The 27,028-nt window shown below is 40.1% G+C and overlaps 1 protein-coding gene across 2 annotated transcripts in view; it reads right to left on the bottom strand.

Annotated features, from left to right (window-relative positions):
- CHST8 (carbohydrate sulfotransferase 8) overlaps window positions 1-27,028 on the bottom strand; it is a 176,710-nt gene that overhangs the window by 111,969 nt on the left and 37,713 nt on the right. For both annotated transcript variants that reach the window (XM_015640303.2, XM_015640307.2), the window contains exon 2: window positions 21,771-21,995. In XM_015640303.2, the coding sequence (XP_015495789.1) occupies window positions 21,771-21,879 (109 nt within the window). In that variant the 5' untranslated portion in view covers window positions 21,880-21,995. The remainder of the gene's footprint in view (window positions 1-21,770; window positions 21,996-27,028) is intronic.

The raw sequence follows: 27,028 nt of genomic DNA, 5'->3' as shown, positions 1-27,028 counted from the left end.
GGAAAAAGTTCCCCTTTTTCTGTGTATTTTGCTGTTTTCTGTGGATTAACCAGGTACATACTATGTGCAACCTGTACTTCCAGCTCTAAACTAGAGGCAAATTCCATCTTTCAACTGATCTGCCCAGCAATATTCACTATTCAGTAGCAGCATAAACACTTTGAATTGATCCAACTCAGATAATATTTTCTTTATATTTTGCCATTTGATAGCGGAACAAATATGATTATTCACTGTCTTTTCCACCAATAGCTTTTTTTGTAAAGCTTGAAGATAGCAAAATACTGAAACACATTTCTCTTGGATCCTTTAACAACTCCAGGCTTGATCCTGTAAGCTGTAGGTAGTGCAAATGCACAGCTAAGCCACTGGTAGGATTAAGGAGGATGCTGTATTTATCTCAAAGGGCAGTAGGAGAAAGTTGACATTAAATTCTGCTGTGCCACTGCAGTCTGAGGTGCTGCATTTCCCCCCCTGCCAGCACAGGGTCCCTGGGCTCCCACCTGCCCTTGCTCCCTGCCAGAACAAGGTGATAGCAGCAGGGAAATCCCAAATATTTAGGGACTGGTCCAGCCTGAGCATCCTCCTGCTCCTTCCCCAGGGGAGACACCCCTGCCTGCCCAGGTGCTTCCCTCTGAGCTCTCAGCAAACTGTGCTCCATGGCAGACTCAAGCTGGCCTTGGGGAAATGTGCAAATAATATTAACAACAACATAGTTCTCATATTTTAACACCATTAAAAAAAAATAAATTGTTCAAATGCATGAGTTTTTTTACCGATTTTGTGAGTAGTTCTCATTTTGTGTTTCATGAAATAAGTGTTCTATCCTCATCTTAACAGAAAAAATATTAAAGATGACTGCAAAAAAATCCCAAACCTCTGCTATGTTAAGATTAACCAAATAAATATAAAACAATTTAAAAATGGTTGAAAATTGATACTGCGAGTTTAATTAGCCTTCAAAACACTGATGCTATAGGTTCTTTATCTCTTCAGCCAGCATTTTTAAATGAAAATACTGAATTAAAAACAGCTTTAGAAGAATAGAAACTGAAATTTACAGTAATACCACTGAGAGAGAGAAAAAACTTCTGCGGTGAGGGAAGAAGGGAGGAGTGTGGGTGTTGTTTCTTTGTGTAGTTTCTCACAATCTTTAGTCTGTTTACACAGAGAAGCTTTTCTGTCATGATATCACTCCACAGTGTATTAAGTAGAAAGCAAATATTCACACAGTGTCAGTGGTTTTCACAGGAGTAGGCACACGATCAAGGTTGAGCATGTATGACTACGTTTGCAAAATCAACGCTTCAGGCAAAGTCTTTCCAAAAAAGGTCCCTGTAATGTGGTGTTGGATAATCACAGATGTGCTGTGGATAAAGCACTTGAGAAGGGAAGGAAATGGATTTGGAACCATGTGAAATCCACTTCAGAGATCCCCCAAAGTCAGGTCCTTGCTGAGGAAGAACATGCAGGAGGCTGGCAGGCAGCTCCTGGTGGGCTGAGGCTTGAAGGAGACGTGAGAATTGCTCTTCTGCTGGATATGGAGCAGACTTGGCCCAGGCAGGTAGGGGGGACCTTCCAGCCCCAGGTGCTCCTGGCAAAAGGTTAAAAAAAAATGTTCTGACAGCCACAGAACAAGTGTCAGAAATGTCACTGCTCTCCATAAAGGCAAGTGAGCGCTGCTGAAAATAGATGGGGCTCTCAGGTATCACTGCAATGCCGTTTTCATGCACACTTAGTCTGGGCAGCTCTCATTAAAACCCAGTGCTGGGCTTTGCTGGAGTCACCTGGCCAGCCCAAGGGCCACTTGGACATGAGTAAACCTGCATGGGACAGCAAACCCTGGGTGGGGATGTCTGCTCAGAGCCACTGACAGGGTTATTATTATATAAATGACACTAATGCTCAGCAGTGCTGAATATCCATTATATATATATATATATATATATACATATATATGTGTGTGTGAGAGTATTAATTATATATATATATTTATATATTGCATGCTTAATATATAATTATATATTCAATTATATAAAATGTATCTTGTTATATAAAATAAACTAATGCTCAGAAGTGCTGAACATCAATTATATATATATACATTTGTGTGTGAGCATTAATGATATATATATTTATATATATTATATTTAATATATAAATATAATATATAATAATATAATAAATATAATATCATATATTTTATTATATAAAATATAATTTATTATATAAAATAAACTAATGCTCAGCAGTGCTGAACATCAATTATGTATATACATATATATATGTGTGTGTGAGCATTAATGATATATATATTTTTATATTACATATTTAATATATAATTATATATTTTATTATATAAAATAAACTAATGCTCAGCAGTGCTGAACATCAATTATATATATACATATATATGTGTGTGTGAGCATTAATGATATATAATTATTTATTTATGTATTGCATATTTAATATATAATTATATATTTTATTATATAAAATGTATTTTATTATATAAAATAAACTAACGCTCAGCAGTGCTGAACATCAATTAGATATATTATATACATTATATATTATATATAATATTATATTATAATATATTCTATTCTAATTATAATTATATTATAATATATATAGTATATATATTATATAAATTTATCTGTGTGTGAGCATTAATGATAAAATGTATTTTATTATACAAATATAAAATGTATTTTATTATATAAAATAAACTAATGCTCAGCAGTGCTGAACATCAATTATATATATACATTTATCTGTGTGTGTGTGTGAGCATTAATGATATATATATATATTTATATTGCATGTTTAATATATAATTATATATTTTATTATATAAAATGTATTTTATTATATAAAATAAACTAATGCTCAGCAGTGGGGTTCCACTGAGGTCACAGATCTAATGCATTTGCTACAAGTGCCTTTCAGTTTGGATTTTGGGGGTTTTTTGCAGCTAAACAGATATGCAAGCTTAAATGAACAGCTTTTGGGGACAAAACCTGAACAATATCATAGAATAGGTGTTATCAGCCCAAAAATGCCAGTATTGGGAATGCCATGTAGGGAGAGTTCAGGCTTCATAAAGGTATTTTCAATGTCTTTTCAATCCTTTGTATTTATGTATGCCTTCTATTGACTTTGTTAAATCCTGGGGAGTAGCAAAAATGTCCATCCCTTAAATAAAACCTGTAAGTAAAGTCTGACAATTGCAGGCTGTTTTATTAACTTATATATAAATATATAGATAAAGCCATTATGAGAACCTGATTTTTAGTTACATTAACATCCCTCTATATGAACTTTCCCAGGGTATAAATTATAGTGGAAAAGCATAAATGAGAACCAGACTCCATGAGGATAAGCAAAATAAAATTGATAGCTGTATTAACTGATAAAATTTTGTTACACTTGAGCATTTCTCTTTTTCCTAATATTTTGAAGACCACACTCAAGAGGGCACAGCTAGGGAATATTTTCTGCAGCCTGGGTGGGATTTCCTTGCTCCTCCAAAGCCATGTCTCCTTCTTGAGAAAATAACTCCTACTTCATCTACATATTAATTTCATGGATATTCAGAAGAAGCACTTATGTTACAAACTATAATGTAGGGAATGAATGAAACACACTGCTCTGCTCTGTCATGCATGTGGCTCCAGAGAAGCAAGTGGCAATAATATCAAAACAATCACTTTTGATTGAAACAGAACAGCTTTACATGGACAGATGTAAATTCAAACTTTGGAAAGTTCATAAAGCCAAGGTTTGTAAGTTTAGTCACTTTCTAGAAACTGACTTCAAGTGTTTGCTTTGAATGTAATAATATAAATAAGTGTAAGCAAACATTCTATTACAGTAATGTGACAAAAAGATTGGGCCTTGTAAATTGATGGTTGGACTTGGTGAACTTAAAGGTCTTTTCCAACCTTTCTGTGAAAAAGAGAAATATACAGGGTAACTAGCATTAAACCAACTAGAAGAGTATTTTCATGCTTTTATATGCTTTGCAAAGCATGCATCCAGTGTGATATGTACTGTCTCAGATGCCATTTTCATTCTTTGATGCTTTCTGCATTAGATTAACAGCACTGTGTGGTCTGGGAGGAGCAGAGGAACCGAGGAACACGCTGCTTCCTTTCTGAATAAAACCCAACGTGCCTCGCTCCAAGGTCTGGGTGCCATTTCCACAAGTGGAGTTCACTCAATAAAAACCATTATAATTCAAATGGCACATTCCTGGGGCTGTGTGCTCAGAGAGCTCTGAGCCTGCCCAGCTGGGCTTGCTCTGCCCTTTGGGTGCCTCCTGAACATCCCCATGGCTCCATCCCAGGCACTCGCGGTGCCAGCGCTGGCACAGAGCAGCATCCTGCACCCCAAACTGGCTCTGTGCACCTTCAGGAGTCTGCTCAGAGCACAGGCAGAGTCAATTAAAAAAACAAAACAAAAAAAAGACAGTTCCTGTAGACATAATTTTCTAAACCTGAGAGTTTCAAGCTCTCAAGAGCTGATTTGTTCCCAAGGGAAAGGCTTTGGGTGTCACCCTGAGAATCTGGTATTGTTTTTCATAGTTTCTAGACACTTTCCCAGGAAAGTCACTATAAACATAGATGTTTAGACATTCCATGAAAGAAATGTCTTTTGATGGACATTTTTTGTGATCAGTGTGGTTGGGAAGGTGGTAACCTGACTGTCCAATCCCTGGTGGTTGTTGAGAATCTATAAATACTAAAACAACACAATAAAGTCTCTCTTCCTTTATCCCACATCGAGCTGTGTCTGTGTGAATCATTTCGTGTCTGACAGTGACATTTGGGAACTTTTATTCTCTCAAAGACTGTTGTGTAAATAAAGTTTTACTTTCCCAAAACAAAACATAGGTGAGTGTTTCTCAGAGAAACATTCTGAGAGTGTTTTTCTCTTGCACCACAAATGAGATGAGGGAGGTGTTGTTCCTTCTACCAATCAAGATAACCTGTATTGGAACACCTTATAAAAAGAATTGAAAAACATCAAAATAAAAACTTTTACCTCAAAAAAAAACCCCCTCTGGCTGCTGCATGTGTGATGGGAACCCTCACTCTATACTTGGTGTTCTCAAATGACAAGTTCCTGTCCACAAACTGTGATTTTGTATTTCAGAAAGAGGGTGTTGTAAAATCATTGTTGTGTGCAAAGTCCTGCAGTGCCCAGCCTCCAGCACAGCTCTGCTCTGGCACTCTGCAGCTCATCACTACACACACATCACTACAGGCTCTGAATCTACAGCCAGCCTGACTAAAGTTGGATTATTAAATCCATAATCCTTCATCTGAGTAAGTGCTCTCGTTTTAAAAACGTGGTCAGTGGGGATTGCTCAGGAGGGGAAGTGCTCCAGAAAAAAAGTGCATTTATATGTAAAACTGCTGTGTTTGAATGTAGAAGAAAATCATATTGAATTTTGTCTTTTGTGGGTTTTGTTGGGGAAAAAAAAAGAAACAAAACTTCTGAGGGACAAAAATCTATAGTGTTTGGTTGAAAGGCAGTGACCTTAGAAACAAAATGCTTTTGTTAGAAAAATTCCTTAACCCACTCTGTTGACCAGTTTGAATAAAATGATTTATTTAAAGGTTCAAGAATAAGTTTAGAGAACAAAAATTGATACTTTAGTGCATGCCTTATGATCCTGGATAGCATAGCAGACAATTAACATTGTTTACTGAAATAATTACCCTCCACTCCTCTGCTAATCACAGCCACAGCGGTTTAAGCCACCACATTTATACAAAACAATTAATATGTACATCTTCACAGAGAACTGTTGCATAGTTTTAATATTAATTTAACAAATGTAATCCCTGTGAATGAGGCTTATCATTGAAATAGCAATAGGACTTTTGGGGTGTTGCTAAGCAGTTTTGTAATTACAGGGATTGGCTACAAACTGCTCTTGTGAGGAGAGGCAATGGCTCATGAAAATGCATCAACCATTCATACCCTGCATACTCCCCTGGTCCCTGTAGGGCACCAGCTTCTTCCTGCACAGATTCATCTCAATTTCCACAGAAGGAGAAAAGATTGTAAAATCAATAAAATCATTATGGTTGCAGCTAATCTATTTTAAAGAAATCCTTGTAAGCAATGTGCTCCGTTAACACAATGAGCTGTGCTGCTGTGGCTTCCCAGACACCAAGAGAAGCACACAAACCCTCTGGTCTGCAAGTGTCTGACAAGTGTTTACATGTTCACATTCATTAGGAGATTCACTCAGGCAATTCACACTTGATTAATTGATTATCCCACGGTGACAGTTCATTTTTTGAAATGCCTGCCAACCTGTGAAGGAGCAGGACATCAGACCAGTGACAAAAGACATTGATGAACAAACACCACCCTTACTGAACAGCTGCTGGAGTGACACACCAGCATCTACAGAGTTTAATCAATGCCTCAAAGACTAAAGACTGATTATTTCTTTTCTGTGCATTTATGAATTGTTAATGCAATCAATACATATTAGCTTCGTTTGTTGTTTGGTTAAAATGTAATATGAATTTTCCAAGTTAAGAGTTGCCTTAATATCAGGTTTCATACAGTGAAATTTATGAGTCCTTGCAGTTTTATGAGGTTTTATTGATGCCTAGAAAGCCAAGCATAATTTCTGACTTTGTTTATTCCAGCATTACAGAATTAGTAAGAGTAGACATTGCTGGGCCCATTGAATAAGTTAATTTCCTTGGCAATGTGTGCATTTTGAATTTTCTTGAATTAGGTCAGAAAAAGTGGATGTGTCAGCACAAGCCAGTAAATAGCAACTGCACTGCAAGAGGATTTCAAGCTAGAGCAGTGCAAGGGAGAAGCTGTAAACCAGAGTAAATTACCCCCAGACAGAACATGTGGGGAACAGATCATCCCTTGCTTAAACAGTACTGCAGTCCATTGAATTACCTAATAGACAAGTTTGGCCCAATATTAATCTGCAGCAGATGTTTGACTAATGAAAGATTTGAAAGAGCTTGAGTGTATAGAAATAATTCCCTGATATTGCAGTGTACTGCTTTCAGAGCTTGTTTTTGTCTCATGCAGTAGAAACAAAAGTGCAGAAGTCACAGTGTGAGTTTTCAGAACAATCACTTGGGTTTGGAGTATAAAGAAGGAAGAATCCCAAATCATTAAATTACTGCAGTGAAGTCAGAAGCAGAGTGATCTGGGACTCAGCCATGGGCAGGTATTGTTTTGAGCTTTGATGAGACAAGCATTCAGATTGCTGCTCTTCTCACATCACCCATCTCTATTCCTCTCCCTCCACAGCATCCTCCTTCCTTGCACATTCCACACACAGGGTGATGGGGCAGGGCTGTGCTGAGGTTCTTTGGTGCTCCTTTGTCACTGGGAAGCTTCTGTAGCTCACCTCAGTCCTGACAGCCCTGCCTAAAGACCTGAATTTGTTCTCCAAAAGTCAGGAGGAGTTATCACTGAATTCAGTTCCATTTTCTACAACCACTGCTGTTGCCTTGTGAAGTGCAAGATTTCTTGATCTGATCCTGAAGTTGATGATTTCAGGACCAGTCCTCTCTATGTTTCTCACTTTTTGCATCACTGTCTCACACATTCCTGGGTGAACCCCTCAATTTTTGGTCTTTGGCTCTCAGGAAGTTCTGACCATGGGCTGCTCTGGGTGTGACCAGGATGCCACAAACAAATTCAGATGAAGAACAAGGAGAGCCATCACACCATGTGCCTTCTGAATTAAGTGATTGTCTGGGAGCCACAGAAAGAGAATTCTATGGAGAGAAATTAAAAGATTGTGCTTTTTTGCCAACATAATAGGAGTTCTGTAAGAAATAGAAGTGCTCCTGGGTTAGGGCATAAACTGTGTGGAAGTAATGAGAATACTGAAGAGCCTTTACCTGGCAGCAGTTTATTCCAGAATAGCTTGCCTTACATTTTCTTCTAAACCATTACACAGTGCTTGGTGCTGAAGACAGGATATTTTAATGGATAGAAGGGCTGCTGATCTGAGCCACCATGGCAATTCCTCTCCTCCTAATAACAGAGGCTTCTGTCATTTCAGTGACAATTAGCAGGCAAATCCTATTACAGGAATAAGATCACCTAATCCTCAACCCTGGTACCTGCTATACACTATGATATTGTTTTAATTTTAAGACCTGTGCAGGCTACAATACTTGGTGCAAAAAGTCCAGAAAATTCTGAAATTGTGTTTCAGAAATGACAAGTTAGACATCTGCTATTTCAAAATTATTACTCCAGCCCTTTTAATTGACATAACTTCTTTTCTGTGCTGTTCAGAGTGGTAATGGTAGGAGACCCAGCACGATCTGAAGTGTCACTAGCAATTTTCCTCTTTGCTGCATTTTTAACTTGTTTACAAAGGTAGAAAGCAAGAAAAAGATACTTGGGGAGAGCCCACCAGGTACATTCTCCACTTGGTGTCTGTACCCTTTAAAACTTGCTCACCAGGTGCAGCAAGGAGAGAGAAGCACCAGAGGAGTGAATGCAGGAGCAGCTGAGCCTGGAACAGCCCAACTCTGCTCCCAGAACCTTCTCCAGCTCCTGCAGCTCCATCCTCAGGAACAGGGGACAGCCCCTCAGCAATGAGGAGATCCAGGCTTTATTTAACAGTGGGAACTGCCTTAGGGCTTCTTGCTCCCTTGGGTTTTGTCTTTCTTTGTAACAGGAGGAGGGCTCACTCCTCCAAACAGGTAATCTAGCCAAAATAGGCAAGTTCAGGGAGACCTGTACTTTCTGATTACCTGAAGAACAGAACAATTCCCATGAAGGTGGATATTAGGAGAATGTCTCACTCTTGCACAAGCTGTCTTTGGACATGTTGGATAATGAACTTGTGCTTTTCCCCCTGTACCTCTAGCTAGGTCTTCTCTAGGGGACTTTCTACTGTTCAGTATCTCAGGTTTTGCAAAGTATTTAGCACTAGTATAAATCTGCTGACACAGAGTTACCAGTAAGTGATAGATTGAGATCTTTCTCTTTAAGAAAACACCATCTAGCAGTCTGCCTACAGACCTTGAACCTATGAGCAGAACTCAGCCCCAAAAGCTGGGCCATCACTTTAAGCAGTGTGATGTTACTAAGGACTCTCCATATCAATGCACTTTAAAATCTGATCATTATAATTTCTGTTTCACAGAGCTAGAGTAAGTGCTGTGGCTCTCTGTTCCCATGATTCATGCTATTCCTGGCCTTTTATTGTACTTAATAGTTCCCTGGATTAATTTAACAGTGAATTGCAGGCTCAGACTGCTGAAGGTGCTATCTTGGACTGATGCTCTTTCCAGTTAGCACAATTAAGTATCAGTTACAGCAATGAAACAAAGCAATGAACAATCCTTAAAAAGAACATTGTTATCATTTCTCACAAAAATCTATATATTATTTTCAGCAACCTACATTACTCATTTCCCTTATTCTTCCCCAAAACTCAGAACAGACTTACTCAGTAACCCTTACAATTACAAGTATCAGTAATAATAAGACTCTTTGTCCTGCTTTGTGTTTTGCTACCCCGAGACTCTAAATCTGTTCCTTTTCTCTTCCATGTTATCTTTAACATCTTTATAACAAAAGTGCTGCAAAAGCTATTGGAGAAAGATCAGTCTGTCTGACAACATCATTCTTTGCAGCGTGGTGGATTTTGAAAAGAGGCCACCAGCTCTACAAGATGAAGCAGTATTTTCTTTAACAAAGGAGGATAAGCATCAGAGGCATCTGGGGAAAACCTCTGATTCAAAGTGCTGCACTGTGAATATGAATTCTAACCAATAATGAACAAAAAGCAGACTATAATGTTCAGTAAGCTGAGTTCAACTCTGTTGAAGCAGGGGCTGCAGGAACTGATAAATTCTTGGGACACACTTGAAAGAGAATCAAGAAAAGTTACTCTTCTCTCCAACAGTCTTTGAATCAGGTTTTCTAAAGCTATTTTTAAAGTACATGGACCTCCACCTGCTTTAGAAGCCAACATAGTCATTAAGCAAATTAACTATTTATGTGTTTGAGTGGCTAAAGCAATCCAAGGAACACCCATGTGCCCAGGGCACCAGAAGTTTGGAAGCAGAGGTGTCACTGGAACCTCCTGAGACTGACCCCTGTTGCTTTAGGGCTTTCCCACTCTAACTTTCCTCCAGAAATGCCTGTAGGATTTCTGCATTCTGTCCCCTCCCAGTCCCACTCACTTCCATAGGGGCTTGCAGTGTCTGGGCAGAGGGACAGGACTGAATGGAAGCACAGCTTAAAGGATGAGCTTGCAGCAGCTGTAGCAATGTGCATCACTTCTGCATCACTCTTTGGGAAAGATGAATTTTAAAACAGACTAACCATTCTGAAGCTTTGGTTATTTCCCCAGATGCATCTTTCTGTTATTTCAGGTTTAGAAAGAAATGTGAGAAGATATCTGAAATCTGGATGTTTGCAGGAGGTTCAATGTGGTTTTTGTCAGCAGCTGGAGTGTATCTAACATGATCTGTACACAGCACTGCTCACTGCTGGATGAGCAGCATGGGAGGGGAGGAGAGCTCTGCACCCTCAAGGACTCATCCTAAAAAGTTTTCTGAACAGTGACAAAGCAAATAGGGCTTCTGAACAAATCTGGGGCTGGAAGTTTTCCCTGTAAACTTGAGTGAGGCTGCAAAAAGCACCATTAAGTGCAGGCACATTTACTGCTGACCATCTTTCTGCACTGGCCCAGTGAGGAAATGCAGCTTTCCAGCTGGGTGGTTATTTGCATCTGGTGTGGAGCACTTATAATATGTTTTACCTCAATCTCCTTTTGGAGAGATTATTTCTGGTTTATAGTTCAAACCAAATGCATAGCTTTAGATGCATTTCTGGTACTATTCCCTTTAAACTGGAGCTTTAATATCCATAAAGTCTGTGAGCTCCTAAAATTATTGTGTGGACAAACAGACCTCTTTCTGTTGAGGTATGCTAGGTCTCAGCTTACTTTTTTCCCCTTTGTTTGGAATATTTAGTTACCTTAAAAACAATCCATGGACTCAAAAATGTAATGTAGAATGGTTCCCACATATTCTGCACACCCTGACCTGGCCACCCCTCCTTGGAGGCTCCAAGCCATGGGGGTCTGGCTGCAGCTCCTCCTTGTGATGGGGAACAGTGAAATTATCAGTGAAACAACCTGTGGATTGTCCCATTCTGTGTCTAAAAACCCTGCTTGGCCACCTGGGTTCCCATTTCCCAGGTGCCCCACAGGCAAGACACAGCTGTGGAGAAGATGGACATACAATCCAAATGCAGCTGTGCTTTAAAGGAAGCTCAGTTTTGTGAAACTCCTGACAAAGAACAGTTAAGCTCTCTAAATAAAAGAAATAGAGACAGATTCATGCAACTGGGCTGTAAAAACAGTCACTACATGTAACAGGTCTCATAAATGCTTTGTTTAGGGAGCAAAGTCACAGCCAGAAAGCAGAATTGCCTTTTCCCAAGGTGAGCCTCTAACACCACACACTTCTTCATGGAGAAGGAAATGGCAAATACTTTGCTTCTATCAAGGCCAGAATTCTGTGCTTGCTTCTGACTCTGCTAAATGACTACAAGAAGATGGTAATTGCAGCTGCTCTTGTGGCAAATAGGGTTTCTCTTGGAATATGAATAATTAGGCCTTCATTTGAATGTTTTAACAGCATCAGTGGTTGGTTGCTAAAAGGACAGAAACACAGAAACACTTAATTAATGAATACTAAAATATTCAGAATTTTTGAAATGCTGTCTCAGCAGTTCTTTGTGGAACATCTTTCATTTTAATCACATGACTATCTGCTAGTGGTGGCATGGAAGCTGTGATGAAAGCAGCTGAATGCTGTAAAAATGCATTAAAAAAATCCACACACCCTTCTGAACTCAGTAGGAGCCAGCATTTGGCTTGCACACCCTAATTTGAGGAATCTGAAATCTAATTAAGATTAAATTGCAACAAAAATATACAAAGATGAAGGGACAGAAGGATGCCTTGGCTGTTTCAGGTAGGGACGGAATGCAAACAGCAGGTGTGGGTGAGGGAGATGGGGGCAGCTCAGTCCTGAGTCCTTAAAGTCTGAGTTTCTTTTCCTACACAAAAATATAACTAACTTAAAAATCCAGCAAGGCTGGTGCTGCAGAAGTCCCAAAGGCTCCAGTGAAGGGGGCAGAGGTGCTGAGCTGGCAGCTGTGAGTGCTGACAGTGCTGCTGCTCTGCTCACAACCACTGAGGGCAGAAAGAAAAGCCTCCACCCTTGGAAGGGACTCTGGTGATGGCACATCCAGGACTGGTGTGAAGGGTAAATCAAGTATATCTCAGCCTTTGAAGCTGAAGGGGGAAAAAAGGAAAATTCCCTTGTCTGTCCTGTAGATTTCTAATTTCTAATCTGTGATTTCACAGAGGAAAGAAATTGTGGGACTAAATTTTTTTTAGGAACGATGTCCTTGGCTTATTAATTCACTTTATGCACTGTCCAACTTGGGGGGAAGGGCTGCATTTGTGTGTGGGTGTTATTATTGTAGGAAATGTCTTACTTAATTATTATCTACTGAAACATCACCTAGGAGATACTCTTCCTCTGACATGCAGCTTGATACTTCATGCAGAAAGAGGTAACTCTTCCATAGTTCATTAAATTATGTTGTGGTGAACTTATCTCCACTGGGTCGCAATTAAGAAGTGAAGCCACTGCCTTTGGAGGGAAAGGCAGAGAATAATCAGAATATACTGAATATATAATTTGATCTCTGGAAATAAGCAAGAGGAAAAATATGGTGTGCAAACGTGTAGACATTAAGAATGTATTATGTTCCAAAGATTTGTATATGGAAGTATAATATAATTATATCATTACTGTTTCTTAGAAATATTTAGTGCTGTAAAAATTCCAGGTGTTCTTTCTAAGTTTGTTAACTACTGTAAGGTAACTGCAGTAAATGTACATTTTCCTTCCTACTTCCCTTGTCTCCATTGTAGCACCCTGGGAGCTTCAGTCATGCTGGTTCTGGACCCATTGCCTATTAACATGCATTATAAAACTGCAGTAAATTTTATGTTATAGTCTCACTGAATTAAAAATTTTCAGTTTAATAATATTTTTTTATTTATTTTTCATTTAAAAAAAAAGTTAAAGTATCTATCAGAACCAGTCTCTCTGTATGTTTTCCCAAAAAAGCCCCACAAAGCTCCTTTCATTAGATAATTTCACAGGTGAAGAACAGCAAAGGAAGTTGTCTCAGCTGATGTTTCTCAGACCTTCTTGCCCACCATTCTTCTGCTGCACAGATCTTTTTTTTTCCTGTTTCACTTACATGGGGGAGATACACTCCTTTTGTTCTTAACACTGTTGTTATAATGGTTTGGTAAGGTCTGTCCATTTGGCTTTTCTCCTATAAAATATAAATCATGCCAAGAAGCTTTCTGCAAGTACTGGTGGCAAACACCACTGGATCACGCAGGGATGTGGCTGGTTCAACCTGAACACACCTACACCACCAGTGCAGAGGTGTTAAAGAACATTGGTACATCCTTCAGCAACTTCATTCCCTTCACTAGCACGAGAATGAGCAGCTCATAAATGCAGAATAATGGGAATTTTAATTATGTAGTGATTTAAGGATGCCTCCTGTTTACAAGGAAATAGCATCTCCTGAGCTGAATGAAGGCAAGGGGAAGATTTCAATTTGACAGCTCAGAGAAAAGCAGATGATTCATTTCCACTGTCAGTATTGGCTGGTCACAGTACCCAAGTGAACTCGGTGGCTGAGGTGCTGATGTTTGTTTTGAGCACCTGAATGATATCCCAGTTCTGTTCACAGACTTTAGGATGAGTTTTAAACAATTACAGTGAACTACATTAAAGTCTCAGTGAGTACAGAATTGCTTTGCTATGGTATAAAATTCCTGGTCTCTGCCTGCAGGGGGGTATATTTACTTTTGTGACCATTTGAATCCACACCTTCTCATTTGTTCACGGTGGAACAGTGAGCAGAGTTTGTTTTCCTGTATGAGACAGATAAGCATCATCATGTTTTCCTGAGCAGCTGCACACACAATTAGGAGGGCCCAATTAAAGTTGTATTCCATTCACACAGAGTGGCAGTGATTGCTGTCTGTAATTTCTCCCATGGTTTGATTTGGGGGTATTAAATTGTGCAGGGCTTCATTAACAAATGAATCCAAACCAAACAACAATAAAAAAATGCAGCAAGTTGGGAACTGGTGTGTAGGACCTTGGTCCTTTTGCACTCATTTGAGAAAAGGAGCCTCCCACCCCCCTCAAGTAGCCACTGGGCAAGTGAGCAGTTTCCTCTGTTTTGGCTTGTGCTTTCTCCTCCTGGCCACAACAAAGATCTGTGTGTGTCCTCTGCTTCCACATCAGCCACTCTGACTGCAGTGGTCAAAGACTCCTGTAAAACCAACCTGAAGTAATTGTAAAGCCAATGCACCTTTGTTTGTCCCAAGCATTATCTGCACCTTCATTCCAGGAAGCTCAGCACTGCCAAATGGGAGGAGAAAGGTAAATGCATTAGAATTCAAAAGGCACAGGGCAGTGGAGCACCAGGTGCCTTCTGAAGGATGAGGAGTTTCATTCACAGCCTGCCTTTTTTCCCTGCCGAGGCTGTTCTGTACCAATTGCTCCATACAGGGATTTGATGTCCCTGCCTTCCCCCAGCCCATGTAACTGTGTGCACATCCATCCTCAGTGCCACAGCAGCTTCTGCTTTCAGCATTTAGGGATGTCCAAATCTGCAAACACAGATTTCTTGGCAAATGAGCAAAAAACATCAGACGTGCAATCCCTGTCAAGAGTCGTGTGAGAAACGTGAGGCTTCCAACCAAGCACAGGAACAGAAGCCCCCAAAGAGTCCATTTCTGTAAATATGGATAGAGATTCTAAAGAAAAGAGGGGAAGAGCATCTCTGAATTTCCCTCATGTGCAGAAGGGACAGTACAGGAGGGGCCTGGCAGGAGGAACATTTTGACACTCAATCACCACACAGATCTTCTGAAGTGGCTGAGACCAAAAAGTGACAAAGATATGACTTAATTTCACAAGCTGCAGAATATTCTGAGCCTTGGGCAGCAGACCCTCGAGGCATTGAGCAGAGTTAGCAGCTGAGCCACTCAGATGGGGAAGTGTTTATTGCACTATTGCTGTGACAGTGTCTTAGAGGAGAGGGCCTATGCAGAATAAAATTAAAATCTGTTAACCACCCTGTGCATATCAAGTGGTGACAGATCTCAAACCAGCCATTTCTCTTCAAAAAGAGATAGGTTGTTTGCTTGGAGAAAATTATAAAGATGTCCCCAAGAAGCTGATCTTGAGTAGGGCCCACACAAGATCATTTACTTTGGATGTTTGCTCTCGTGAGTGGTGCTAAAACAGTGAACTGGCAGTTTTGATGCTGATACACAAAGAAAGCCAAAATAGGGAATAAAAGCACCTTTAATTTCAAGCTCCACTAGAATCATGAAAGGAAAATTGATGTTTACTAAATGAAAAAGGATGATATTGCTGGAGAGAGGAAGTTTTGGTTAAGCTTTTAAGAGAATATTAATAACTCTCAGAAATGGAAACATATATTATAAAACATGTTTAAAATGGCATAAACTGCAGAAAATCCAGGAAGTATTTTAAACTGACTTAAGCTCCTCAATATGTTATTATGTTTTAAAAATCATGCAAATTGAATGATTGCTGACATATGGAAGGAGTCTTTCTAGAGCAGACACATTTTCTATGGAAAATTAAATACAGTCTTATATTTGGAATAAACGTTTTGAGGTGAAATTAAAGTCTGCTGACCAACTTTTGAACATTTTAGTAATGCTTCTGCAAATTTCCAGGGGAATCTTAGGTGCATGGGGGCTCATTCCCTGGGAATACACTTTCAGGAAGCTGCCATTCTGAGAGCCCTCTGACATGGTGCAGAGGAGTTTTGCCCGTGATATGTTGCCAAGCACCAAAAATGAATGCAGCTCAGAGATGGCAGGTTGCTTTTTATTTTGCCAGACACAACAACAAAGTGTCAACCTCTGACAGTTTTTAAAACTAAGCTTTAAAGGAAATATCAAACCTTTTTTTTTGTTTTTTTTTAACCAGTCAGAGAAGAAATGCTCACAGAAAGAGGATAGGGAAATCTGTGGAAGTGAAAGCTGCCCTATGGGAGTGAATCAGCACTACATCACTCTGGTTTAATGCTGATAAATCCATTTAGGATTAGGTGACATGATCTTTATGCCATCAAATAAATGGGCAGTGGATCTGGTTCAGCCATCTGATGTGTGTGGAAGTGCACTGTGAACCCAGTGCACTGGGTTTGGTGATCATATCCTTCAAATGGTTTGGTCTTTTGTCATGGTATCTAAAAGTCCTTAGGTACCTCGAATCCTCTGCAGAGAATTCCCTTTATAAGAGGAAATGGAAACAGTGAATGGGTGAATTGCCTGATCTAACACAATAGTGCACAATCTATGAGCAGTAGGGCAAGACAGGAACAAATCACAGCAGCTTTGAATCCCAGCTCCACAGCCTGAACACCTCAGAGCTGTCACTCCTGTGAAAAACTTGCTGATGGTTGACAGGAAATTCTGGTCAAATAAATGCTGGTCTGCCATGCTATAGCATAAGAGCTGTAATTGCTTTACTAGACTTTGGGCTCAAGAATGTTAAAAGAAATGAAAAAAAAGAAAAAAAAAAGAAAGAAAAGGAAAAAAAAAAAGGGGGAAAAAAAAGCAGTGCCTTCTCAATATCACATAATAAATAAATGCTGCATTTTTTATAAGACTGACAAGAATATGTCATAGTTATGAAAGCAGGGAGAAGGTTGTAGAACACAATCTCTGTATAGTACACTGGTGATGAAACAGCTTATTCATAATTGCTTTCTACACTAGACTACATTTCTTTTGAACAGATTTGCACTGGCAGTGGGGTGCAGGGTTTCCTTTGAAACCATCTGGCCAGTGTTTGATCCCTTCGAGCAGTAGGCTGATGAAGTCATTGCTAGCACTTCTTTCCAATGTGACAAACAACCAGGTTCACATTCACAGTCTAAACCACAACCATTTCAAGCAGCAGAAAAGGGAATATCATAATTATAAGACCCTACTAAATGCCTTGCTTTGGCAGGCAAGGAAATAGATATTTCTCTTTTCATCCCAATAACTGCAGACCATTGTGAACCAGCCTGCAGGGAAGTTCTTTGGGGAACTTCAGTTTAAGAAGGCTCAGAGTATATGACTGCAGAAGGTTCAGCCACTCTTGAGTTGGCAGAATTACCCTCTCACAAATAACAGATGTTTCTTCTGCCTCAAAAGAGCACCAGCAAGTCACCTCACCTCTGACACAGTCACCAGATTCTCTGCTCATCATTTCTGCTGATACTGGCAGTAGAGAAACAGATTAAATGGCTTCTAGCTTATAAAGAGCAGTAAGTTGTAAATGGCAGGAAAATGACTTCCAAAATTCTACAATGCTAGTTCATTTTCAACTGTATTTATAGGAAGTTTCCATTCTGGCAAACAGTGCACCGGGACAGCATTATGGAAATGTACAATGAGCATGGAAATGTGCATAAGAGTGTAGTTTGTGAGTAACAAGGTGTGTGTGCTCTGAATAAGGAACTTTCAGTGGAGCTGTAGTACTGGTATTTCCTCAAGACTGCTGCAATATTTGCTAAAGAATACAGAGAACATAGAAAAAAGGGCAAAACCCAAACTGGCATCAGTTCTAGGACCAAGGCTAAATATTTTGTTACTGTAAAGTGTTTTTTTTCATGTTCAGTATCTTGTCACAGACAGGAGAATTATGCATTAGCATTAGGATGGGGATACATTTATTAATTTTTTCTTGTGCACCATGTGCAAATGTGTTTGGCTTAGAACAAATCCTTTAGTGTGTCTGTTTAAGAATAATGGTATGATTATTGCAGAAGGAAAGATTTGATATCATGAGATCATAGAGTTGGAAAATGGTTTGGGGAGGAAGAGAACCTTGAAGATAATCCAGTTCCAACTCCACTGCCCTGGGCCAGGGACACCTTTCACTAGTTCAGGTTTGTTCAAAGCCTCATCCATTCTGGCCCTGAATACTTCCAGGGACAGAGCATCCACAGATTCTTTGAGCAACCTGTGCCAGTGCCTCACAGGGAAGAATTTCTTCCTTGCATCTGATCCAAGCCCACCTTCTTTCAGTTTGAAGCCATTCCTTCTTGCCCTTTTGTCCCAGGCCCTTGTCCCCAGTCCCTCTCCAGCTCTCCTGGAGCTGCTTTTGGCTCTGGAAGGGGCTCTGAGCTCTCCCTGGAGCCTCCTCCTCTCCAGGTGAGCACCCCCAGCTCTCCCAGCCTGGCTCCAGAGGGGCTCCAGCCCTTGGAGCCTCTCTGTGGCCTCCTCTGGACTTTCCCCAGCAGCTCCAGCTCCTTCCTGTGCAGGTGGGGTCTGACCTGGGTGGGGCAGAGGGGCAGAATCACCTTCCTTGACAGCCAGCACTGATGTCCAGCCCAGCACAGGGCTGGCTCTCTGGGTAGCCACTGCACACATGCAGGGCATGCTGAGCTTCTCAGCCACCAAATCCCCAAGTCCTTCACCTGCTTTCCATCCACCCCTGTATTTGTGCTCTGACAGGGGGTATATATAAAATTATGCAAGGAGAATTATTACGATAAAATTGTGTTCCTCAATGGGGTATAACTATTTCTCATACCACTTCTTTGTTTTTATCCCTAGTAAGAGCACCCTTCATACATGCCAAGAAAATAACTGTCCTAAGTGAAATTATTGTCTCTTTAATGACCACAGGAATATCTAATGTATTTAATATATTGCTTTGGGAAATCTATTTCCCCTATAGATTTATAATCTGCCCACCCCAAATGCTGTCTGTCTTAAATATATCTGCTCAGAGTGATGTGTGTTATATAAATAAAACTACACAGAGAGCATGTTTGTCAATCAGCAAAAAGGGCCCTACAGCCTCTATCCGGGGCACGTGTCCTTCGTAAGAGCTGGTTTCCAACAGATAAATGTAATCAAGGTTTATATGCTCACAGAAGCCAACAGGATGGAATTTTTTCACTTGAAAGATCAGAAGAAAATTGTAACTAATGTTGTGGAAAATTACTTTGATATTGCTTTCTCAGTACAGCATCACAATTAGGTAGCAATGTGAAGCACAGGGAAAGAATAAATGAATAGTAACAAATCAACACAAACAGCTACTGTCAGGAGTACTTTGCTCAGTGAAAGTAATGTAAGCATTACTTAAAGTTTTATGACTGTGGATTTTATACTGGTTTAAGTAGTATATCAAGGTCTCACTGTCATGCTTGCTAGGACTAAAACAATCAAGAACAATTTCCAAAACAGACAGATAAAACTGAAGTACCAAAGTATTTGTATTAAACTTGTTTCATAAGTTGTTCTACCCTTAATTAAAGATGACTGAACACGCTAACAATGAAAAATGTCCTTTTGGACAATGCAAAGGCTCCTCCTATGTTGCTTTTCAGTGGAAAATGAGTGTTACCAACTTCTCTCCAGCCCTGCTGAGGAGATTCCAGCGTCTGGCAGATGTGTTTTACTACACAGGAAATACAAAAGCAAAGGCCAGTACAGTATTCTCCATGCAGAATCTGTTTTCCTAAGTAGCTTAATGATACATGCATTTGTTCAATTCTCTGGAGAGAGCAATCAGGTAAGCAAATTATAGCAATATCCCATCTCCATTAGACCTGGGCCCCTTTATGGAGAAACACTGAGCAGAGAGAGGGAAGGATCCTTCTCAGCACACCAAAAATGTCACCTGTGATTGACAGATTTTCACAGGAGACTGTCTAGAAAGGAAATATGCCAACATGTTTTTATAAATGAAATGAATGGATATTTTTTCCTGTGTTCTTTAAGTCACCTAACATGTTTTAAGTGATAACTGGTATCATTTTCAAAAGCAATGGATATGAGGAGTTTCTCAGTCCACTGGGAGTTGAAAGCACTTAACACACATGAAAATCAGCCAAACACAAATAAAAGTAATTGTACTGAGCATCTTTTACTCAAGGGTACAGTCTGGTTCCTATTAACATAAATAGTAATTGAATGTGAGAATTGAGGAATTGATCACACACCTTTGGCAGTAACAGCATCGTTGGCATGTTTGTGTTTTAGGTACTTACAGAGAGTTTCCCTGCCAGGGGTAGGAGCTCTGTTCAAACTTGCTTTTATTTAAATATGCTTGGGTGTCCCCTTCTCCAGTTCCACTGCTCTCCAAAATCACTTCCCACTGTACTACAATCAGCATTCAAGAGGTTTATGGCAGAGAACAGGGCGAGATGGGAACCAACAATGAAAAAAATTGAAAAGAAATTGCACTTGTTTTGAGACCACACTAGGAAACCTTCTCTTTCAGGAGCAAAGAATGAACTTTTCAATGTAAAGTTACACATTCTTAGATGCATTAGAGTACTGCCTACATTCACTGTCCATACATCTTTCCCCTGTGCCTAAACTACAGGCCAGTTTCAGTCAAATATGGCCAGTACCTCTGTTTTTAATCTATAAACTCTTTTGCATCTAAGCATACAAAAATAAATTGCAAAAGCACTGAAGGAGCTAGCTAATTCCCTGCTTTGCACAACACTGAAGATTCATTACTTCTATAGTTTCAGCTGAGTGGCTGCTTTCAAAATTGGTGTGTGTGCAGTTGGACTAAATAAACAACATATTAAAGTACAGACTGTTTAGTGACATGGAAACAAGCACTTAACAAACCTAGACACAGAAATTAGCAATTAATGCAATTATTTAAGAGTTCTCTGTGTTACAGTTCAGCTCTTTTAAATGTGTTAGCAATGATTTTAAATAGACACAGTTGTGTTCACTGTACAATGAAGATGTCAAATGAATAAAGTTTTTATGGAGCATTTGTTTAGTCAAAGGACAATTTCAGTGCATATAAGAGCAAACAAAGGGACCAAACCCCAGAACACAGTGGCATTATCCTGAACAAGAATAACTGCTCTGGCATTTGTCTAGGCTCTAAAGCAGCCTTCATTACAGCCATAGTCAAAGAGAAAAGGACTGTAAGTAAATCAAGAGATCTTGTGTCCTTTCATATTTCTTTTGTGCCTCCCTTTAAAGGAAACTATTATTTCAGCCCATAATTTTCTAGTTCACCCATCTCTGTGGCCTTTGTGGCTCTTCACAGCTTCAAGTTTGCAGTGCAGGAAGATGGCATGCACATGAATAATAATTATGAAAGGTTTAATTGAAGTTAAGCAAATTAAGTGAATCCACCCTAAAGTATTTAAAGTTTCTGATGTGACTCATTCATACATCTTTTATTTTGCATCTCCTGACACACTGAATACCACATGCAAAGTAAAGGTAAATTCAGAGGTGTGCATTTCCAGGAACAGAACTTTTGATGACATCTCTCATTTTCACATTTATAGTGATATAGTTGGTAGCAAAAATTTAAGTCTCAACTTTAGCAGAAACTTTACTCCACCCAGCTGGACCCTGTGCATGTTGGCTCTGTATAAACAATTAATTGGTTCTTGGAACTGTTTTATCAGCAAATGCTTTTTTTTTTAAAAAAAAAAAAAAGAAATTGATAATTACTTTCAAGGTAGCCTTCATTAAGAATGACATACCTGTTTTTTGAGGTATCCTCTGTGAAATATGTAAAACATGTTGAGAACATAAGTACAAACTATTGACCATGAAAAGTGATTCAAACTAGAATAGGAATGCTAACCTGGTGTCTGCTGATGAACTATTTCTTCTGGATCCTGCAGGTGAATGAAAACAACGAGCCCAACTGCTCCAAACAGCAAGATGAAGGAGAACATACATGTCAGCCTCATAATTACTGTTCTCAGATCAATCCAGTTCTGAGCCAGGAAAAGAACTGCAGGAGATCTCCAGGGCACTCTTCACTCATAGTCTTCGTCCTCTCATCTGGAAGTCTGCTGTAATATGTCTGCAAGAAGTAAAAAAATCAAACTCCTAAAACTTAGCACAGAGGGTATTTATTTTTCCAATGCTGATTAGTAGATTTAAGTTCTCCTTTAGACCAAATAACTGTTTTTCTCTATTTGTTTTGTACAGTTATTTTCAGTCATGTTTCTGTCCCATCAGTTTGTCTTTAATTTTATGTCCTTTTTTTAACATGTAGAAAAGGCAATGCAGTAAATGGTTAAAAATTGCATTTAGGGAAAAAAACAGTCGTGCCATGACTGCAATTTCCAGAGGAATCCCTCTCAATAGTTTGCTTAGTATGTGTCACATTTTATTTTTATTTCTCAGTGATTAAACAATATGAAAACCATAAAGGGAGATAATGTGTGGGAATGATCATGGAAGCTGCAGCTTTGTGCCAAACACAGAACTGGCAGCTGCTGCTTCACCTCTGAGGAAAAAGAGTCCAAGAGGCTCAAACCCACCACCACAGGTCACCCATTGAAGAAGCTCTGCAGGAAAATTGATTTTCCAAGGAAAGTCCTGGAACCAGCATCTGTGCTTGGTTGGTACTAAGAAGTGACAGAGGGAAGGAATGAGAGCCAGGGAGGAAAACTATTGCCACCCTGAAAACTCAGTTTTTCCATCTTCTTGACATACTTTCTAAAGACTTTCCCAGGACAGTAACTGTAAATATAGATATGTGTACATCCTTTCTGATACACATCTTGTGATGGACATCTCTCACTGCCAGTGTGGTTGGGAAGGTGTTATCCTGACCATTCAATCCCTGGCCATGGTCAGAAACTTATAAATACTGAGAAAAGAAAATAAAATAAAACCACACCTCGAGCTGCATCTGTGTAACTCATTTCGTGTCCAACAGCGACAACTATTACCAATTAAATTAAATTAATAATTTAATTATTAATTAAAGTGAATGCTCCTGCCATAGAGCTATGCCAAGCCTGCATTTTTCAGTAACACAAGGAAAGGTGCATTAGAGCACAGGCAGTGTAATTGGTTCCCAAAATGCAATGGGATTTCTTAATAGCAAATTATTGAACACCAGGGCTCAGCTGGAGCTGCAACAGGTTGCAGGGGTAGCAATCACTTGGCTTTCCTCATATTTTTTTCTGCAAACGTGACCTGCCGTAAAGGAAAGGTTTTGAAGCTGGTCTTCATTTACAAAGGGAATTTTAAATACAGAAGGACTGTATAACATGAGTCTGCAGGAAGGATGGGTTGTGGAGAGGTGATGATTCAAAGCAGTTATGTCAGGAAAAGTCTTTAAAAATTTGTTCTTAATGTGTCTGGAATATTTGGTGTTGGGGCAACTTGTGAGCTTTTCATGGCTTCCTTAGCCAGTTTTTAATTTTCTGTAGTGTACTGACATTCTAAATTTCTAAAATGCATCAAAGAAGAAGATGAGATTTGAAACATGAAGCCATTCTGTGGCTCAGACTGATAAGGTTATTAACATTATTTAGTGGCAACTATGTTTATTCAATGTGCAAAGCAGCCAGAGCTCCAGGCCAGGAACACTGGGGGATGTTTGTATCTTAAATGAATGCAGAGCACTAAGTTCTCTCTATGCATAAGCAAATTCAGCTTTATTCTCTGTTCAAATTATGGCAGACAGTAATTGTGTATTCTTGTTTTCACCTTAAACCTTTCTCACACCTTTAAAAGTAAAACTAAAAGAAAATACTGCTAAGTTTTTGAGCACTAGCAAAGCCAGGTTGTTATAAGTCCTTATACAGGTCCATCTGTGCCTGTTGTGAATCTAGTATGGAAGGACATTTGCATTTACCACATATATTTCCCTTTAAATGCCAAATGCTAACTCTAAGGCACCAGGGTAGCCAGATTAGCCTTCAAAGCAACTGTGTTCCAGTTCCAAGCACTGCTGCTATGAGCAAACAGGGAACACAACCCACCTCCCTCTGGTTCACCACAGGATTTGTCTGGCTGCACAGGCAGGGGTTTGGATAAATGGGCACTTCCAGCCAGATCCAGGGGTGGCCAGGCTGGTACAACACCAAACTCACACCATCATTTGGTAAATCTGTGCAGCCAGAGCTTGCTGAGAATTGTATTCACTTTCCTAGCATACAGGATTTCCTTTTTGTCACTTATTTATGCTCTCTGCATGCCCATGGGGAGGAGGAAGCTACAACAGGCACAAGGCAGGTCCCTTGCCCAAGGTTTTTCAGGGAGGCCAGGATGCTGCAGAGAGCTGGAGCCCAGTCCTGCAGCCCAGGGCACTGGGAATGGCCCCAGCTGCTGGGACACAGGGCTGGTGAGAAACACAGAATCATCACCTGAAAAACATCCACTCCCAAATAAAAAGAGGTTTATATTTGCTTGGTGTTGAATTCTAAGGTTTTGGGTTTTTTTTTTAAATGAATTATACCCTTGAGCAAATATGGGTTTCTAAAACAGTTATTATTATTAGCTTAAAATGTGAAACCATTTTCCCTGGATTTGATTTGTTGAAATGTTTTTGTTTGAAGTAGAGGGAGCATCAAGAAAGAAGATCCCTAGCCAGGTTTTAATTAGTGCAAGAAATGCTACAATAGCAGTTTTTAACAGTTAGAGTGTTTACATTATTCCACATCCCATAGAATAACTATGTCCAGGAATACAAAACCTCTTAGGTAAGACATTAGAGCCTCTTCAGGACACCTGAAGATTCAACAGTAACAAAGCTAGGTGAAAGCACATATTTGAAAGAATAAAAGGCCACATGTACTTGCATAACTAAAGAAATATTACTGCCTGTTGCCTGTAGCCATTGTGTGTTTCTGCAAGCAGTGAGCACAGGAGTCTCAGGGAGAAAGAGATCCTCTTTCCTCTCAACAAAATTACAACCTCTCAACAACACACAAATGTCAGAGATCTTTAAATTGTGGGTTTAAGCTTTCCCCCTCCTCTTCTCCTGTAATTATTTTTCCAATCAGTTGACTTTAATTAACATGTCCTCTGTGAGCAGAGCTGGTGAATGGCAGTGGCTGCTTTATGGATGCTGAGCATGTGCTCCCCAAGCTGGGCATTGAGTTCCAGGAGCAGAGGAACTCTGAAAGCAGTTAGCACTGCCTGATAAATGTGAGCAAAGTATCGTCATTAAGGAAACATTTGAAAATACCCTTTACACTCCAATCACATCATTTTAAAGATGGATGAGGGAAGAAACCTACAAAAAACCTAAGTGCAGCTTGACCTAAGAGTTTCATCAGGCAGTACCTCCCCAGGCATGTGACAGATGCTTTCTGTGGGAGCTCTGGACTGACCCATCCAGTGCCCCAGCATCTGGGGGCAAAATTTGGATGAATCTGTACCCTCCAACTTGCACTTTGTGGTCACATACTTTAACTGTGCTCCTTATAATGGGCAATAACATATTTTTATAATTCTTAGCATTACCCAGAGTGCAAGCAGATAAGGTTGCAAGCAGCTTCCAATCTGAACTCCATTTTGAGCTGCCCTGAACCTATTAAACAGATGGAAAGAGGTTCATTAGAATGTGCAATAATGACTTGAGATATCTAACTTTTAATTTATTCTTCCTTATTACATTCCTGTGCTGGGTAAAACTCCTAGGTACCAATTTCTGTTTTCCTAAGCTTTCCCATTACTGTGGTATGTGACTGCCCTGCACTTGAAAGCAGCACAAGTGTGCACAGATAGCAATTAGCACTCAGCATTTTCCAGTTCAAAGACATTCATCAATCACCGCAGTACTCCTATGAATTGTGAGCTGAGGAAGTATTAGCACCAAGTAGGAGAATGGGTGTTGGATCACTAATGCAAGGAAAAAGATGTACAGTTTTAGATTAAAAAAAAATAAATCCAGATATGTTTGTGGAAAATACTTGAATATTATAGCAAAATTTCCTGGCAGCAAATCCTTTCTTTACAAATACAGAAGCTGAACTAATTCCTCCCTGCTCCCAAGCAGTACGGAAAGACCCTGCAAAGATTTATTTAAATCTTCTGACAAAAGTGGCTCTGAAAGTGGTGCTATGTAGGTCTGCTTTTGGAAACCTGTGCCTGGAGGCCTAATGACCAAACACTTTCCACTGTGAGCAGTTTGGTGTGATAATACTGGATCAGCCCAAGAAAAACAACACCTCTGATCCCTGGTCTGAGGTGGGTCAGCCAGGCTGCACTCAGGGTGGTGCCTGAGAGCTCATTTGTTCATCCATGAGCATTGCAGACGTGATGTTCTCTCCCTTGTCTGCTGCTAACAAGTCAGTGTGAGCAACAGCATTGATGAGATTCCACCTTAGGGCACGGTATAATCCTTGGGTAGAAACTCAGGAGCTAGGCTTTGGTCCAGCTAGATCTGGATCTTTCCCTAACCACACTGATGAATCAAAGGACAGTAAAATAAAACCTTGCAGAGCAAAGTGGCAGGATAAGCTGTTCCTTTTTCTCCTCAGCTGAGGTCAGTATGAGCGTAGCATATCTAAGACTGTGTCATGGAGTTACTTTACCTTCAAGAAAAGTTGAAGTTGCTGGGAACTGCCTGGAGTCTTTTCTCCTGACCAATTATCGGTCATTGCTGAGAATTGACAGCAGTTTAGGCCATTGAAAAGTGGGATCAACTTGTGAACCCTACCTTAAAGTGTAAAACCAGAGCTCTCTTGGCTCTCTTTGTTTCCTGGCTGTGAAGAGCGTGGAGCTCTGGCCTCCCGTTCCCTGCCCAGGCCATGTGGCCAGGTGGGGACAGGGCCGGGCCTGCCGCGTCTCCCGGCTGGGAGATGCGGGCCCTGCGGGGGGTTTTCCCCGGGTCGGGCCTGGCCAGGCCGGGCCGATCTCTGGCTCGGCTGCAGGGTTTTGCTGTAACTAAATTCACTAGAAAGTGCTGAGTGAAGAAGGAGAGAGACTCTGGGCCTGCAGCGGGGTGGGGCGGCGACTACACTCTCCAGAGCAGCCATGAGGAACTCTCCATCGCAGACGGCTCCAGTTCCTGCACCGGCCGAGGCTACAGAACTACCTACAACAGCCTGGGCAAGATTTTAACTCTTTCATTACCCAGATGAGACTTGC

Source organism: Parus major, chromosome 11, assembly GCF_001522545.3.
Source record: "Parus major isolate Abel chromosome 11, Parus_major1.1, whole genome shotgun sequence".
Lineage (NCBI taxonomy): Eukaryota > Metazoa > Chordata > Aves > Passeriformes > Paridae > Parus > Parus major.
Note: the sequence above shows the minus strand (reverse complement) of the source record. Positions and strands in the feature narration are given on the sequence as shown.